The following is a 13395-nucleotide window of genomic DNA, read 5'->3' as shown; positions in this document are numbered from 1 at the left end:
TTCTCTAAAACGATTTCAATAAAAGGTCTTATAGTTTCCTAAAAATTTCCAGAACATTTCATCCCGATCCGACTTCTGGTTCTGGAATTAAAGTGTGATAAGTGGAAAATTACCAGTCTCATTAGTATTTTTTCACGAACGATGATCAAAAACAGGTACAAATCCCACAAAACTGTTTGATAAATTCATCTAGTTTGCAGAGCTTGTTAGTTGGTGGGCATAAACACATAATTCAGCACTACTGGTTCCACCTTTTCCAGTTCCGTAAGCACGGAAAGTGGTGATAAAAAATTTCAAAAGTAGAATTCACTTCGATTTCTCTGCGATGCTTGAACCGATTTTCACAAATCATTATTCGAATTAATGCTCGTATTATCTTTAAAGCTACTGTGAAATTCATCCGGATCCTACTTCCGGTTCCGCAGTTACAGGGTGATTAGTGAGCAATTCCAGAAATACCTAGCAGATCATCAGACTCGACCTTCTCCGACTTGGATGAAACCTTGCACATGGCGTCAGTATGGCAAACTATAAGTTTTGAACCAATGGAGAGGTCAATCCGACTCATGACTGATTTTTAAAAAGGGTGTATGTATTTTTGCATTTCACAAAAATTGCCTTTTTCAAATCGTTGTAACTCGGAAACCGTTAATCGTACAAAAATAGCGTTCAGGAAATAATTGTAGAGAATCGATTGGGCACTCTAAAAAAAACACTGAAAAAAATTTTGATTTTTTTTTTCAATAATTACAAAATAATCCGAAAAAGTTAATGAAAAAAACAAATCAGGGTTTCCATTTTTTTGATAATTTTTATTTAAAAGCTCTTATTAAAACCTACAGATTGATGGCTATCCCATCCGTGCCTTTTGAAAAATGAAGAAGTTACAGCTAAAACAATTTACAGATGTATTCGAAATTTCAAGTTCTCGTTGAAAGATAATCATTTAAACAGTAAAATATTATTCTACAGGTTAAAGGAAATAAATTTGTTCATGACATCCTTTCTTCTAAAAGTAGCTGTTCTTGAGATACTTGGATATTTATTTATGACACCATTTTTAATACTTCCATGAATTGTTTATTTGCTTGCTATATCTACAATTATTACATGTACATGAATAATTCTTAATTATATTTCAGGTTTTAAGTTTGTGAAAATTGTATGAGTACTACGTGCATCGTCATTCGAATACAGTCTTGTGACGATTGTGGTTTCTGAAATCGGTGGGATGACTATCCCATCAATCAGTAGTTTTAATAAGAGCTTTAAAATAAAAATTATCAAAAAAAATCGAAACCCTGATTTGTTATTTTATTTAACTTTTTCGGATTATTTTGTAATTATTGAGAAAAAAATCAAAAATTTTTTCAGTGTATTTTTTTAGAGTGCCCAATCGATTCCCTACAACTTCTTCCTGAACGCCATTTTTGCACAATTAACGGTCTCCGAGTTACAACGATTTGAAAAAGGCAATTTTTGTGAAATGCAAAAATACATTCGCTTGTTTTTAAAAATTAGTCGTGAGTCGGATTGACCTCTCCATCGGTTTAAAACATACTGAAGCCATGTGCAAAGTTTCATCCAGATCGGAGAAGGTCGATTCTGATTTCGTCACTTTTTCGTCTACTCATTGCTGGATTTGCTCTAGTGTCGAAGCTTTCAAACTGCCATATCGAATGACAATACAATAACGTGTAACGTGGAAGAAGAAAACACAAAACGAATGATGAGTGCTTTGTTCTATTTCGTACACTCTATAAGGAAATCGAAACAGTTACGGATGTATGCGACTGGTGTGTGATATTGGTAAAAGAGGGGGCTGCGGTTGATAAAAAAAAGTGATAAGTACGACCGAAAGTATAAAAGCATATAAAGCCGGGGTAAAATAAATGATATGAAAAAAATTAAAGAATGTCAATGATATGATGTTTGTTTGAAAAAAATATGCAATTCTCACAGCCGGTAGTGCAGTAATACCGTGCCGGTGGTGTAGTGATGACAATAATAATAATAATAAAAGTAATAATTTTAATACATGTTTTATGCTGCTGAATCATGCTGTTTAGCTTCGTTTGTTAGATTTCGTTTAATTGTTTTAATCGAAATAGAGCATGAGATAGTACGTCTAAGTTTAAAACTGGTTCAAAACTGTTCCAATTTGGAGGTCATATTTGTTGCTGGCAAACAAACCAACTTTGGCTATTCCGGTCATCTGAATTCGGTTTCGGAAGAATTGGAAATGGTGATTAAAAACTGCAAAAAGGATCTCACTCGCTTTCCTTCAAGATGGCCAAATCGATTTTCACAAACTTATAGATTCAAAGGAAAAGTCTTACAGTTGCATACGGAATTCGTAAATTTGTTGTGGATACTACTTCCGGTTCCGGAACTACAGGGTAAACATGATTTGTAGAGTTTGTTAGATTAAGTTCGACCAAACTTTCCTATTTCTATTCGATGAACAGTTGTTTTTGCGAATTCCACAGAAATATTTATGATGTTATGAGTAATATGAGAAAGGCATCATTACACTTCTAGGTGGGTTAAAACAGGTTTTTATATTTATTTTTCGGTATGGCCGTCATAGCCATCTGCGATTTTTCCATAATCTCATCTCTTGTGCTGAAACGCGTTCTACGGAGCGGTTTCTTGAGTGGACCGAATAGAAAAAAAGTCTCAGGGAGCCAAATCCAGTGAATTCGGTGGTTGCTGAATGGTAGTCGTTTCGTTTTTAGCCAAATGTTCACGGATGTGACGGCGCGTTATCGTTGTACAAGATCCATGAGTTGTTTGCCCACAAATCTGGTCTTTTTGCGCGAATTACTTCACGCAAACGTCTTATAACGCCCAAATAATACTTCTAATAGTAAACTTGCGGTTTACGGTCATCCATTCTTTGATTTTATTAATGTTATCGTCGGTTTTCGAAGTCGATGGTCTACCGCTTCTCTCATCATCATTCACTGACACCGAAACACCCTTCTAACATTTGTAATGTCGTCGCACCATTGAAGCCGTTTTTATCGCAGAATTTATTGCAAACTAGTTGTTATAAATTAAACTTCATTTCGGAAATTGTAGAAATTCGAGGACACGCACAATCGCGGTTTCATTTTTTCTTCAGTGACCCTAAAATTCTTATTGATAGTCTATTAAAACTGATAGATGTTCCATTTAAATAACAATAAATAGTTCCATGTTTGATCACTTGGAATTATTAAAGTACATATTTCGTTCAGAATCAATAGTGACCCAACCTAGACTACTTTTTTATTTTTTCGTTTTGTTAATAACTTTTTTTATATAATGCACAGCACTTCACCCTAATTAGAGGTTTTTTATGACTTATTTAAAAAAGACATCAATATTGAGAATATTCCAATATAAAGAAACGATACAGGGCAAATTAAAAAGCTGGTCCAACCTAGACGATATTCCCCTAATAAATATTTTAAAATCTGTTCATAAGACAGATTTTACATGTGAAATACACAATTGTATTTTGAATTTATTTAGAGTTGTAGCACGTTTAATCTGCCTGGGCATCGAATTGAAAAAACTTATTCCTTTGTACAATAATGAGTTTTGCGATCTGGCTAACAAAAAGCTTGGTGTTCTAGCATCAGATGCGTTTCTAGTATTGTACCTATGCAAATCACTTCCTCTCTCAACTCGATCACACAAATATCGACATAGCATACCATTTATTATTTTAAAAATCAACACCATTGTTAAGTAATAAATTCTTTGTTTGACCGAAAGCCATTGTAATGCACTCAGCAGAAAAGCATGACTTTATTTTGCAGTTGCTGTAATTGCATGATTTGTGTACTATTAGCAAGAAACAGAATGGATGGACAGAAGTCAATGTGTGGTGAAATGATTGATTTATACACAAGAATTTCACTACTGATTGTTAAGTCATTTTTCAAACGACACAATACTCCGTACTTTTTGACAATCTTTCCGATTACGTTATTAATGTGAGATTTGAATGTTAAATTTTCATCAATTACGACTCCAAGATAGTTCATCTCTCTAACGCGATCAATAATCTCACCATCAATTTCAACGTTAGCATCATGCCTAGTGCTCCTTCCGAAAGCATGGGATCGAGCAGTTAGAGAAACGTTGGAATGATTGTATTGCTGTTTGAACGAGACTTCATTGATGAATAAAATCGCTTTTAGGAAAACAAAAAAAGCGTTTCTCTCTGTTAGTCACCCAAGCAAAGCCTTGGTATTACATTCCTGTAGTGGAATTTGACCTTCTGTTTCAACAGACTTCGCAGCCGATTCAGAGTGTACAGAACCCGTGCACCCACTATTTGAATAATGTGTTATTAAACCTTTTATATGAACCTAAGTTTGAGAAAATAAGTTAAGCGACCACAGAAAAAAGACTGGTACAGCCGGTGTTATGAACGTCATTTCGTAAAGTTTTATGAATTTCAGCCATTCCTTATGGAACAGTAAGGTCTATCATTTCAATCTAATTTGGAGGAATGTGAGTAACAAATTATTAACTACTAAGCATCAAACATTCCAAAAATTTTGTTCGAACCAGTTAGATGGTCTAAATCACCTTTAAATTTCATGGATTTTCTTTTCTTTGAAAGTGATCGAAGCATTTGCTCTGCTGTATTTACCAGACAAGTTTTTTCGCTACCTTTCCGTTAACTGAGCTCAAATGCATAAATTTTAATGCAGCTTCCCCGTCCCACATCATCTTCATTCCGAATAGCTTCCTGGCAGACAAGTTTCGCTTTCCAAAAACTACTGTTGAACTGTTTGAAAAGAATGAATCTTTCTCCAATTCGGTCCTCGAAATCACTGCAGTTGATCACACCGTCAGATTCAGAAAAGAAACAATGTGCTGGAATAATCCAGTTCTTGCTATGGAAACATTTCAGATACCTGCGCAGTTTTGGTATCGCCAACTTCCTCATTAACTGTCAAACACTGCTTCATGTCTCAACTTATTACTGCAGTAGAATCCTGCTTTCCTAAATACACTGTTTCTGTTACTTGGTTTTGTAAATGTACCCATCGAGCAACGGTCCTTACGCAACTGTCGGTTCCAAACGTCCGCAGGGAAGCAGCAACAACAAAAAAACTGCTCGCCGAATAGAATATAGAACAGAAGCCATAATCAACGATATCCGGTGTCAACTGACCTACATTTTGAAAAGAATCCGCCTTTGACACGATTACTGCGATTACCGAGCAGTAGCTGGAGCAGCAAACCTGGAAGGGCACCAGCCAACGCAAGCAGAACGGAACGCAGAAAGTAGGCCATTATTGCGTTGTCGATAGAATAAAATAAAGTCGTCGTAAATTTTCAAAACATGTCTTCCGGATTCACTTCACCACCCTCCCGAGGCATAAGGGTTCTCTGTTTGGTAGGTTTGGTAGACGACCATCAGACTCGGAGGGGCCGCTGGGCGGGTGGTTAATCTCGGGAAATCCCATAATCGTATTACCGAAACGATCAATTTCGGTCGCAAAAGTCATCCATACTTTGCCAAATCGTCTGCCCGGAGGTTTGTCCATCAAGTTTCACCGGGGTGCCATGTTTCGAGTATGCGAGTCGTCGAGTTGAGAATGACGATTACTACTGCTGACGATGCTGGTTCTGTGGGGTTCGAAGGGGTGGGGGATGGTGACGACGCGACGGGACGGGACATTCTTTCCCATTGCCGAGACCGATGATTACACGCATATTGCAGCACCACATTGTTACATCGTCGGCTGGCCGCTTCTGTTTCTGTCCACCACGGAGATTGGACGGAATTGAAGTGGTAATGTTTATGAGTGCCGTTCACTACTCGGTAGGAGTAGTAGACCTAAATCTAATAAAGCAGAGGTCAATTGGAGATGGTTTACCGCCCGGTGGCGGCCGGTTATGCGAAGTTGCACAACTCCTCGACAGCGACAGGGTGTTGTAATTCGTTGTGATAGCGTTTGGGAGTGTCGTCTATTATTGTGTTCCACAACAGATGTATAGGGATAATGTAACACGTTAAATAACGCGAATCTTCTACCTTTCAACCAGGCACGTATCTAGAGCGTGGGCCCTGGCCATTCCCGAAATCGGACACTTCCATAGATTACTTTTTACATACTATTGAAACATTCATTTTTGTACTCATTATAAAAATTTAAAGACGATTTTCGTTTTATAGCAAATTTATGAGCTTGAAAATTTTGGACATGGATTGAACTTTTGCAACGAATTCTGAGACAGATCTCGGCCCCTGAATTCTATTACTCGCTTTTGGAAATAAATCAGTTTCTCTAAAGACTGTCCCAGAAAGTATGGCCGCACTTTGATTTTGCTGTAAATAATTCACAAGTGTTAGATATTCAAATTTTATTCCATATACTGATAATATTAGACTACAACAACGTTGGGATTGGGAAGTAAATTATTTTTTGTATCATTTCTATGGATCAGGACGAAAGCCATTTCGCCGAACGCTGTTTTGTCGAAAGCCATTTCACCGAAAGTCATTTCGCCGAAAGAGTCGTCTACCGAATCCCGAAATCAAGATGAAAATCGTAATTGGAATTGAATTAAAATAAAGATAAATGAAAGATGATAGCGTTAACGCCCGTTTTTTAGACCTACAATTGTACTTCTTGAATAAAGATTGAACCTCAGAACGGAGTTCCCAGGAAAATTGGTTGACTATTAGCTACTAAGCATCAAAGCAATTGCATAGGTGTATCTACCACGCACATTTTCCTTTTATTAAGTGAAAATGAATAAATATCTAATGCGGCTACGCCACATCGTTCTGGTTCATGTGCTGTCCGACCTCGCTACCGCTCGAAACCTAGCTTTGAGTAGACCGGGCAAACGAGGCGGTTACAGGTTGGTACGCAAGAGGCCGCCGCTTCCGACGGCGGATCGGCGGCCGACTCAGCTGGCGTTGCCTCGACGGCTTTGTGCCGCCGGGCCATCTTAGTTTCGGTTATGTGGCTGCGCCACATCCATTATACAGGAGACATTACATATAGAAGATATGACCCTTTCGGCGAAACGACTCCCGGCGAAATGGCTTTCGGCGAAATGACCCGATCCCCATTTCTATCTACTTTATATTAAGATCTCGGATTAACTGCAAAAATGTTGATTGTCGCAGAATCTTAACAATTTTTTCCACTTGGTGGGCAGAAGAACGGATAATATATTTAATATTAATATTAATACTAACGACACTGTATTTTCAAAATCGGAAGCGAATGTGAATAAAACTCAAGATTACAACAAAATTTGGTGGAATCTAAGCTGGTGGAAATCGGTCCATCTATCTGCGAGGAAAGAGAGTTACATTACTTTCTTGTTCTGGAATGTTCCCAAAAATTCCGGAACCGGGAGTTGGGACCAGTAAAACTTTCATTTGAATCTGAAAGTTAGTGAAAAACGATATTGCCATATCCGAGACAGTAGAGTGACATTATTTGTCACACACACACACACACACACACACACACACACTCAGCAGGGGGGGGGGGGGGGGGGGGGTGTGAAGGTGGCATCAGGGACTTTGTCCAAGGGCTTGATGGCAGTGGGCTCTGTTGAACTTCTATAAAAAGCTGCATGTATCCGCAGGCAAGCCCTTCCTAAGCGACCGTGTGCCGCTCAAAGCACATAAGCCCTGCGGGAGTGCCTATCGGCACATCAGGACTAATATCAGTGAAATCCTGATTATGGTATACTGATCACGGCGAACATCAACGGACAGGATTTTTTCGGTTTATGGATATGACGACTTTGGGCTGACAGTCGTGCTGTTCTGCTCCCTCAGTAAGGAAGGGTGATATCGACTTGAAATGGCGAGTAGGATATGGATATGATAAGTACTAGGCTCGGATGTAACATTCCCGACTTACGCCGATCCGGCTCTGAACACGGTTCTCATGAGGGGCCGTTTCAACCCTAGCATGGCCTCACTGCTTGCATAGATAACCATGGGATCACAGAAGGTAACTAGTTACTTCGGGTGGAGATAGCGGTCCGAAGGGGGGACCCTAGAAAATGGAAGAGAGCACTAATCAAAAGGAAGTTGGAACGATGAATCCGTTCGCCAAAGGCGGTTTATCGAGATCTCCGCCCCAGCAAAACCAACATGGGCACCAGTCTCGTGATAAGGAGCAACAGAAGTTGCAGCAGCAGTCACAGCAGCAGCCACAGCAGCAGCCGCAACAGCAGCAGCCGCAACAGCAGCAGCCGCAACAGCAGCAGCAACAGATGCACCAGCCAAAGCAGAATGTGTTGAACAAAACAATGCAGAAGCCGAGAGTACTAGAAGCGAAAAGTTTAGTGGATGAGCTCCATAGTTTCGTGGACGCAAGGAACAACATCCACAAAGAAATTAAGGAGATGGTCCACATAATTCGGAAGGCGGTAGTATCGGCCGTCAAAGAGTACGAAACGATAGTAGAACGAGCATACACAGCGGAACGTACATTAACATCCGCTAAAGTTGCCGCTATCATGAGTTCTCTGAAGCAGGGAGGCACCAGTGCAGCTCTGGTGAGCTCAACGAAACAAGGGAAAGAGGGGGTTGCTGGGGTGGATAATGTATCTGCTTCCATTACTCCAAAGAGGCCAAGAACATCTCCAGGAGACGAGAGACCAGGCGGTTCCAAGAGACCCATACGCTCAGACGAGGACTCCGCTGCTGATGAGGTGGATGAGCAAAAGGAAGGATGGAATACTGTTGCTGGCCGGAAAACAGGGAAAAAAAAGAGTCAGCAAAAGCGAAGGGAGCGGAGAAAATTGGAGCAGAAGGAGAAAGAGAAGTCTGTGCCTCGTCAAAGGACACCAAAAGGGGACGCAGTTCTCGTCAAGGCTAACGAGACTATGACGTACGCAGCAATCCTCAAGAAGGTCAGAGAGGACCCGGAGCTGAAGAAGCTCTTGGCTACATCGTTGGGTGAAGGAGCTGAAGTGAAAGCTTTATGCCCGGAAACGATGATTATATGCAAGGACCTAGATGAGGTCACCTCAGCAGAGGAGCTAAGCGGTGCACTTAAGACACAGTGCAACCTGGGCGACGTGCAAATTATGATCCGTCTAAGGAAAGCATATAGTGGCACACAGACCGCGTTGATTCGTCTACCAACAATTGCTGCTAACAAGGCATTGGAGGTAGGTAAAATAACGATCGGATGGTCGCGGTGTCTACTGAGAGCTGTACCGCGAGTGGAAAAGAGAGCGGAAAGATGCTTCAAGTGTTTGGACTTTGGATATCGAGCAGGAGCTTGTAAAGGCCCCGACAGATCCAACATGTGCTGGAAATGTGGAGGGATGGGTCATGTTGCGAGAGACTGCACGCAAAAACCGAAGTGTATGCTTTGCACTTCGGAGGAGGGAGATGTTCATCAGACTGGTAGCTTCAAGTGCCCTGCCTACAAGAGGGCGACTGCGGGTCAACAGTAATGGAGATAACCCAGATAAATCTGAATCATTGTGATACCGCACAGCAACTGTTATGGCAGTCAATGACAGAAACGAAGTGCGATGTTGCGATAATCTCAGAGCCGTATCAAGTTCCCCCTGATAACGGCAACTGGGTGTCAGATAGAACAGGAATGGCCGCGATACACGTCATGGGAAGATTCCCTATACAGGAAGTGGTTGAGAGCGCAAGTGAAGGCTTCGTGATTGCTAAGATTAACGGCGTCTTTGCATGCAGTTGCTATACCCCTCCGAGGTGGACAGTGGAGCAGTTTAGCCAGGTGCTGGAACAGTTGACCAATAAGCTAATCGGACGAAAACCAGTAGTCATAGGAGGAGACTTTAATGCCTGGGCGGTGGAGTGGGGCAGCAGAGTAACCAATGCAAGAGGATACATCCTGCAGGAAGCTTTAGCAAAGTTAGAAGTACGATTGTGTAATGAAGGCTCCGATAGTACATTTCGGAAAGACGGTAGAGAGTCGATCGTCGACGTCACGTTCTGCAGTCCTAATCTGACAGCAAACATGAATTGGAAAGTGAGCGAGGAATACACTCATAGCGATCACCAAGCGATACACTATCGCATCGGCCAACGAATCCCAGTGGCGACACGGAGAAGGATTACCGATGGGCGGAAGTGGAAGACGAAAACCTTTAACAAGGACCTCTTTATTGAGGCACTTCGACCGGACGGCGGCGTCGATAATATCGATGCGACCGAACTGAAAAGAAGAATGGTGATGGCTTGCGACACCACAATGCTGCGAAAATCGGAACCAACGAATAGCCGCCGCCCAGCTTACTGGTGGAACGAGACGCTCAGTACGTTACGAGCTGCTTCCCTCAGAGCCAGGAGGCGGGCCCGGAGAGCAAGGACAGAAACAGAAATAGAGGAACGCAAGTCGGTTTTTCGGGAAGCCAGGTCCGCTTTCAAACGGGAGATTAAGCGTAGCAAATCAAATTGCTACAAGAGACTGTGTCGAGAAGCAGACGCCAATCCCTGGGGGATCATTCAGTAATAGCCGTTCAACCGAGAAGGTTGTGTATAGAAGCGTACAGTTTAATAACGCTGGTTGGTTTACACGCGTTAAATACAACGGTTGAACTACAGGTAGAGACCTGTTGGCAGCAGCCGTTAAAACGTATAGTCGTGCTGCATAAGAGAGCCCTAGTGCTGGGCCAAGCTGGTGAAGGAAACAACAAAGGGCGTTTCCCAAGCTCTACCCAGGCCACAATATACGGCCACAAGTGCTGAGCAGGAGAGTGCAAAGGCACATCGAAGAAGGAGAGTGCAAAGGCACACCGGTGCGAAGGCACTTCGGTGCAGAAGCATATCGGTGCGGAGCACAAGGAAGAAGGAGACAAGACAACTCGGTCTTTCCAGTGCCATACAACACGCAGGTATACACCGGTGACCTGCGCTGGTTACAGCTGGTGAAGATAAAAAAGTATCGGAAATCGTGTGGTGCTGGATGTCAGGTAGCAGTAGCATCACATCGCATTCTATCGCTACAGTGAGCTTCAGCATTGTATCAACGTCCAGATACATCCAACAAGAACATCTAGAGCAACGAGGATCAACACGGCAGTGCAACAGAGATAGACAACAATTTCAAGGTAGAAGTTTATTTTTTTTTCCTTTTGATTGAGTACTGTGTAGTTTTGGTTTCATTTTTTATATTAAAGTTTGATTAAAAATTTTAATGTGATGGATGAATCCATGGACGTAAATCCTAGCATGAATCCTATACCCCCACGAACGAAAAAATATCAGGAGAGCTCTTCTGGGCCTTGGATAGTCTTTTTTAGACGTATATCAAAGCCATTAAACATTTACCAAATTTCTAAAGGTTTGACATCACGATTCTCTTCAATCAAAGAGATCATAAAAGTAAATAACGATAAAATTCGTGTTGTGGTAAATAATTTGAAACACGCGAATGATATTGTCTCTTCGGAACATTTCAATAAAGAGTATAAAGTTTACATACCCTCCAAAGATGTCGAAATTGACGGTGTTGTTACCGAAGCGAGTCTTTCGGTAGATGATTTACTCAAGCATGGTGTTGGTCGTTTCAAGAACTCTATGCTTGAGGGTGTGAAAATACTGGAGTGCAAACAACTGTACTCAGTAGTTTATGAAGAGGGAAAAAAAGTTTATCGCCCATCAGACTCGTTTCGAGTGACATTTGCCGGATCTGCGTTGCCGTCCCATGTCTATGTCGATAAAATTCGCCTCCCTGTTCGGCTTTTTGTTCCAAATGTAATGAATTGTACGAACTGCAAAAAATTCGGACACACAGCTACTTACTGTAGCAATAAACCAAAATGTATTAAGTGTGAAGGACCTCATAAAGATAATGATTGCAACAAGGAAATTGAAAAATGTATTTATTGTGGGGAAAGTCCTCATGAGGATATTTCAGTATGCACTGCATTTAAAGTGCACAAAGACAAAATTAAGCTTTCTTTAAAAGCACGGTCTAAGCGCACATATGCAGAAATGCTTAAAACGGTCATTGATGTCCCCCCTTTGGAAACCGAAAACGGGTTTTCAAATCTAGAGGAAACAGAGGACTCTGACTCTGACGAAAATAGTGAAGGTAATTCGTTTATCACTACCCAAGGGTCAGTTAAGAGAAAGAAGTCTTCCTCCAAATTACCAAAAAAGACACCTAAAATTTCATCTTCAAAAAAAGATCCCCGTGTTAAACAAAAAAAGTCAAAACCAAAGACTGTGCCTGCTGGTTTGTCAAATTCACAAACCAATCCAGGATCTAGCACAGAAAAAGATAATAATCCAGTGGGCTCCATTTCACAGCCACCAACAGGATTACTGAAGTTTTTGGAAATTGTTGAATGGATTTTCTCAGCATTCAATATATCTGAACCCTTAAAGACCCTCATAATGGCATTCCTTCCAATAGCTAGAACCTTTTTGAAGCAGTTATCAGCTCAATGGCCAATTGTCTCAGGTTTTGTATCTTTTGATGGATAATTTATCACCCGCCACAAATGATACAATCACTGTCCTGCAGTGGAATTGTCGAAGCATCATGCCAAAACTTGATTCATTTAAGGTTTTGTTGCATAGTCAAAAATGTGATGTATTTGCTTTGTGTGAAACATGGCTTACATCAAACATAGCCTTAAATTTTAATGACTTCAACATTATACGTCTCGATAGAGACTCTCCGTATGGTGGAGTGCTTTTGGGAATTAAGAAATGCTATTCCTTTTATAGATTAAACATCTCTTCAACTTCTAGTATAGAAGTTGTTGCTTGCCAAATAAACATTAAAGGCAAAGATATTTGCATAGCTTCGGTTTATATTCCTCCAAAAGCACAAGTTGGACAGCAACAGCTTAATGAAATGGTTGAAGCCCTTCCTGCTCCACGATTGATTCTGGGGGATTTAAATTCGCACGGTATTATGTGGGGTTCCGTTTACAATAATAGCAGATCATCTTTAATACAAAACATTTGTGACAATTTTAACATGACGGTATTAAATATGGGTAGCATGACACGGATCCCAAGACCTCCGGCACGCCCTAGTGCATTAGATCTATCTCTTTGCTCAACATCAATTCGACTAGATTGCACCTGGAAAATATTGCCTGATTTACACGGTAGCGATCATTTACCAATCATCATCTCAATTAGCAGAAGCAATTGCATTGCTACTTCAGTTAGTATTCCATATGATTTGACAAAAAATATCGACTGGATTAAATACCAAAGTAGTATCTCTAGTATTTTGAATTCAATGGAAGAGCTCCCTCCACTTGAAGAATATAACTTCCTCGTTTGTTCGATTCTTTCGCTTTCCTGGGCCAACGACTAACAGAAGGCCTCCCAACCCCTGGTGGGACAAAGAGTGCTCAGAGGCTAAACTCGCAAAATAAAATGCTTGCAAGACG

The 13395-nt window shown here is 41.0% G+C and overlaps 1 protein-coding gene across 1 annotated transcript; it reads left to right on the top strand.

Moving 5' to 3' along the window:
- The first annotated feature begins 9452 nt into the window (after positions 1–9452).
- LOC131428567 (uncharacterized) lies at positions 9453–10490 on the top strand. Its single transcript, XM_058592616.1, has one exon. It carries the CDS (start codon positions 9453–9455, stop codon positions 10488–10490), a length of 1038 nt encoding a protein of 345 aa, XP_058448599.1.
- The last annotated feature ends 2905 nt before the right edge of the window (positions 10491–13395 follow it).

This window comes from Malaya genurostris, chromosome 2 (assembly GCF_030247185.1).
Source record: "Malaya genurostris strain Urasoe2022 chromosome 2, Malgen_1.1, whole genome shotgun sequence".
NCBI lineage: Eukaryota > Metazoa > Arthropoda > Insecta > Diptera > Culicidae > Malaya > Malaya genurostris.
This window is presented reverse-complemented; position numbering and strand designations above follow the sequence as displayed.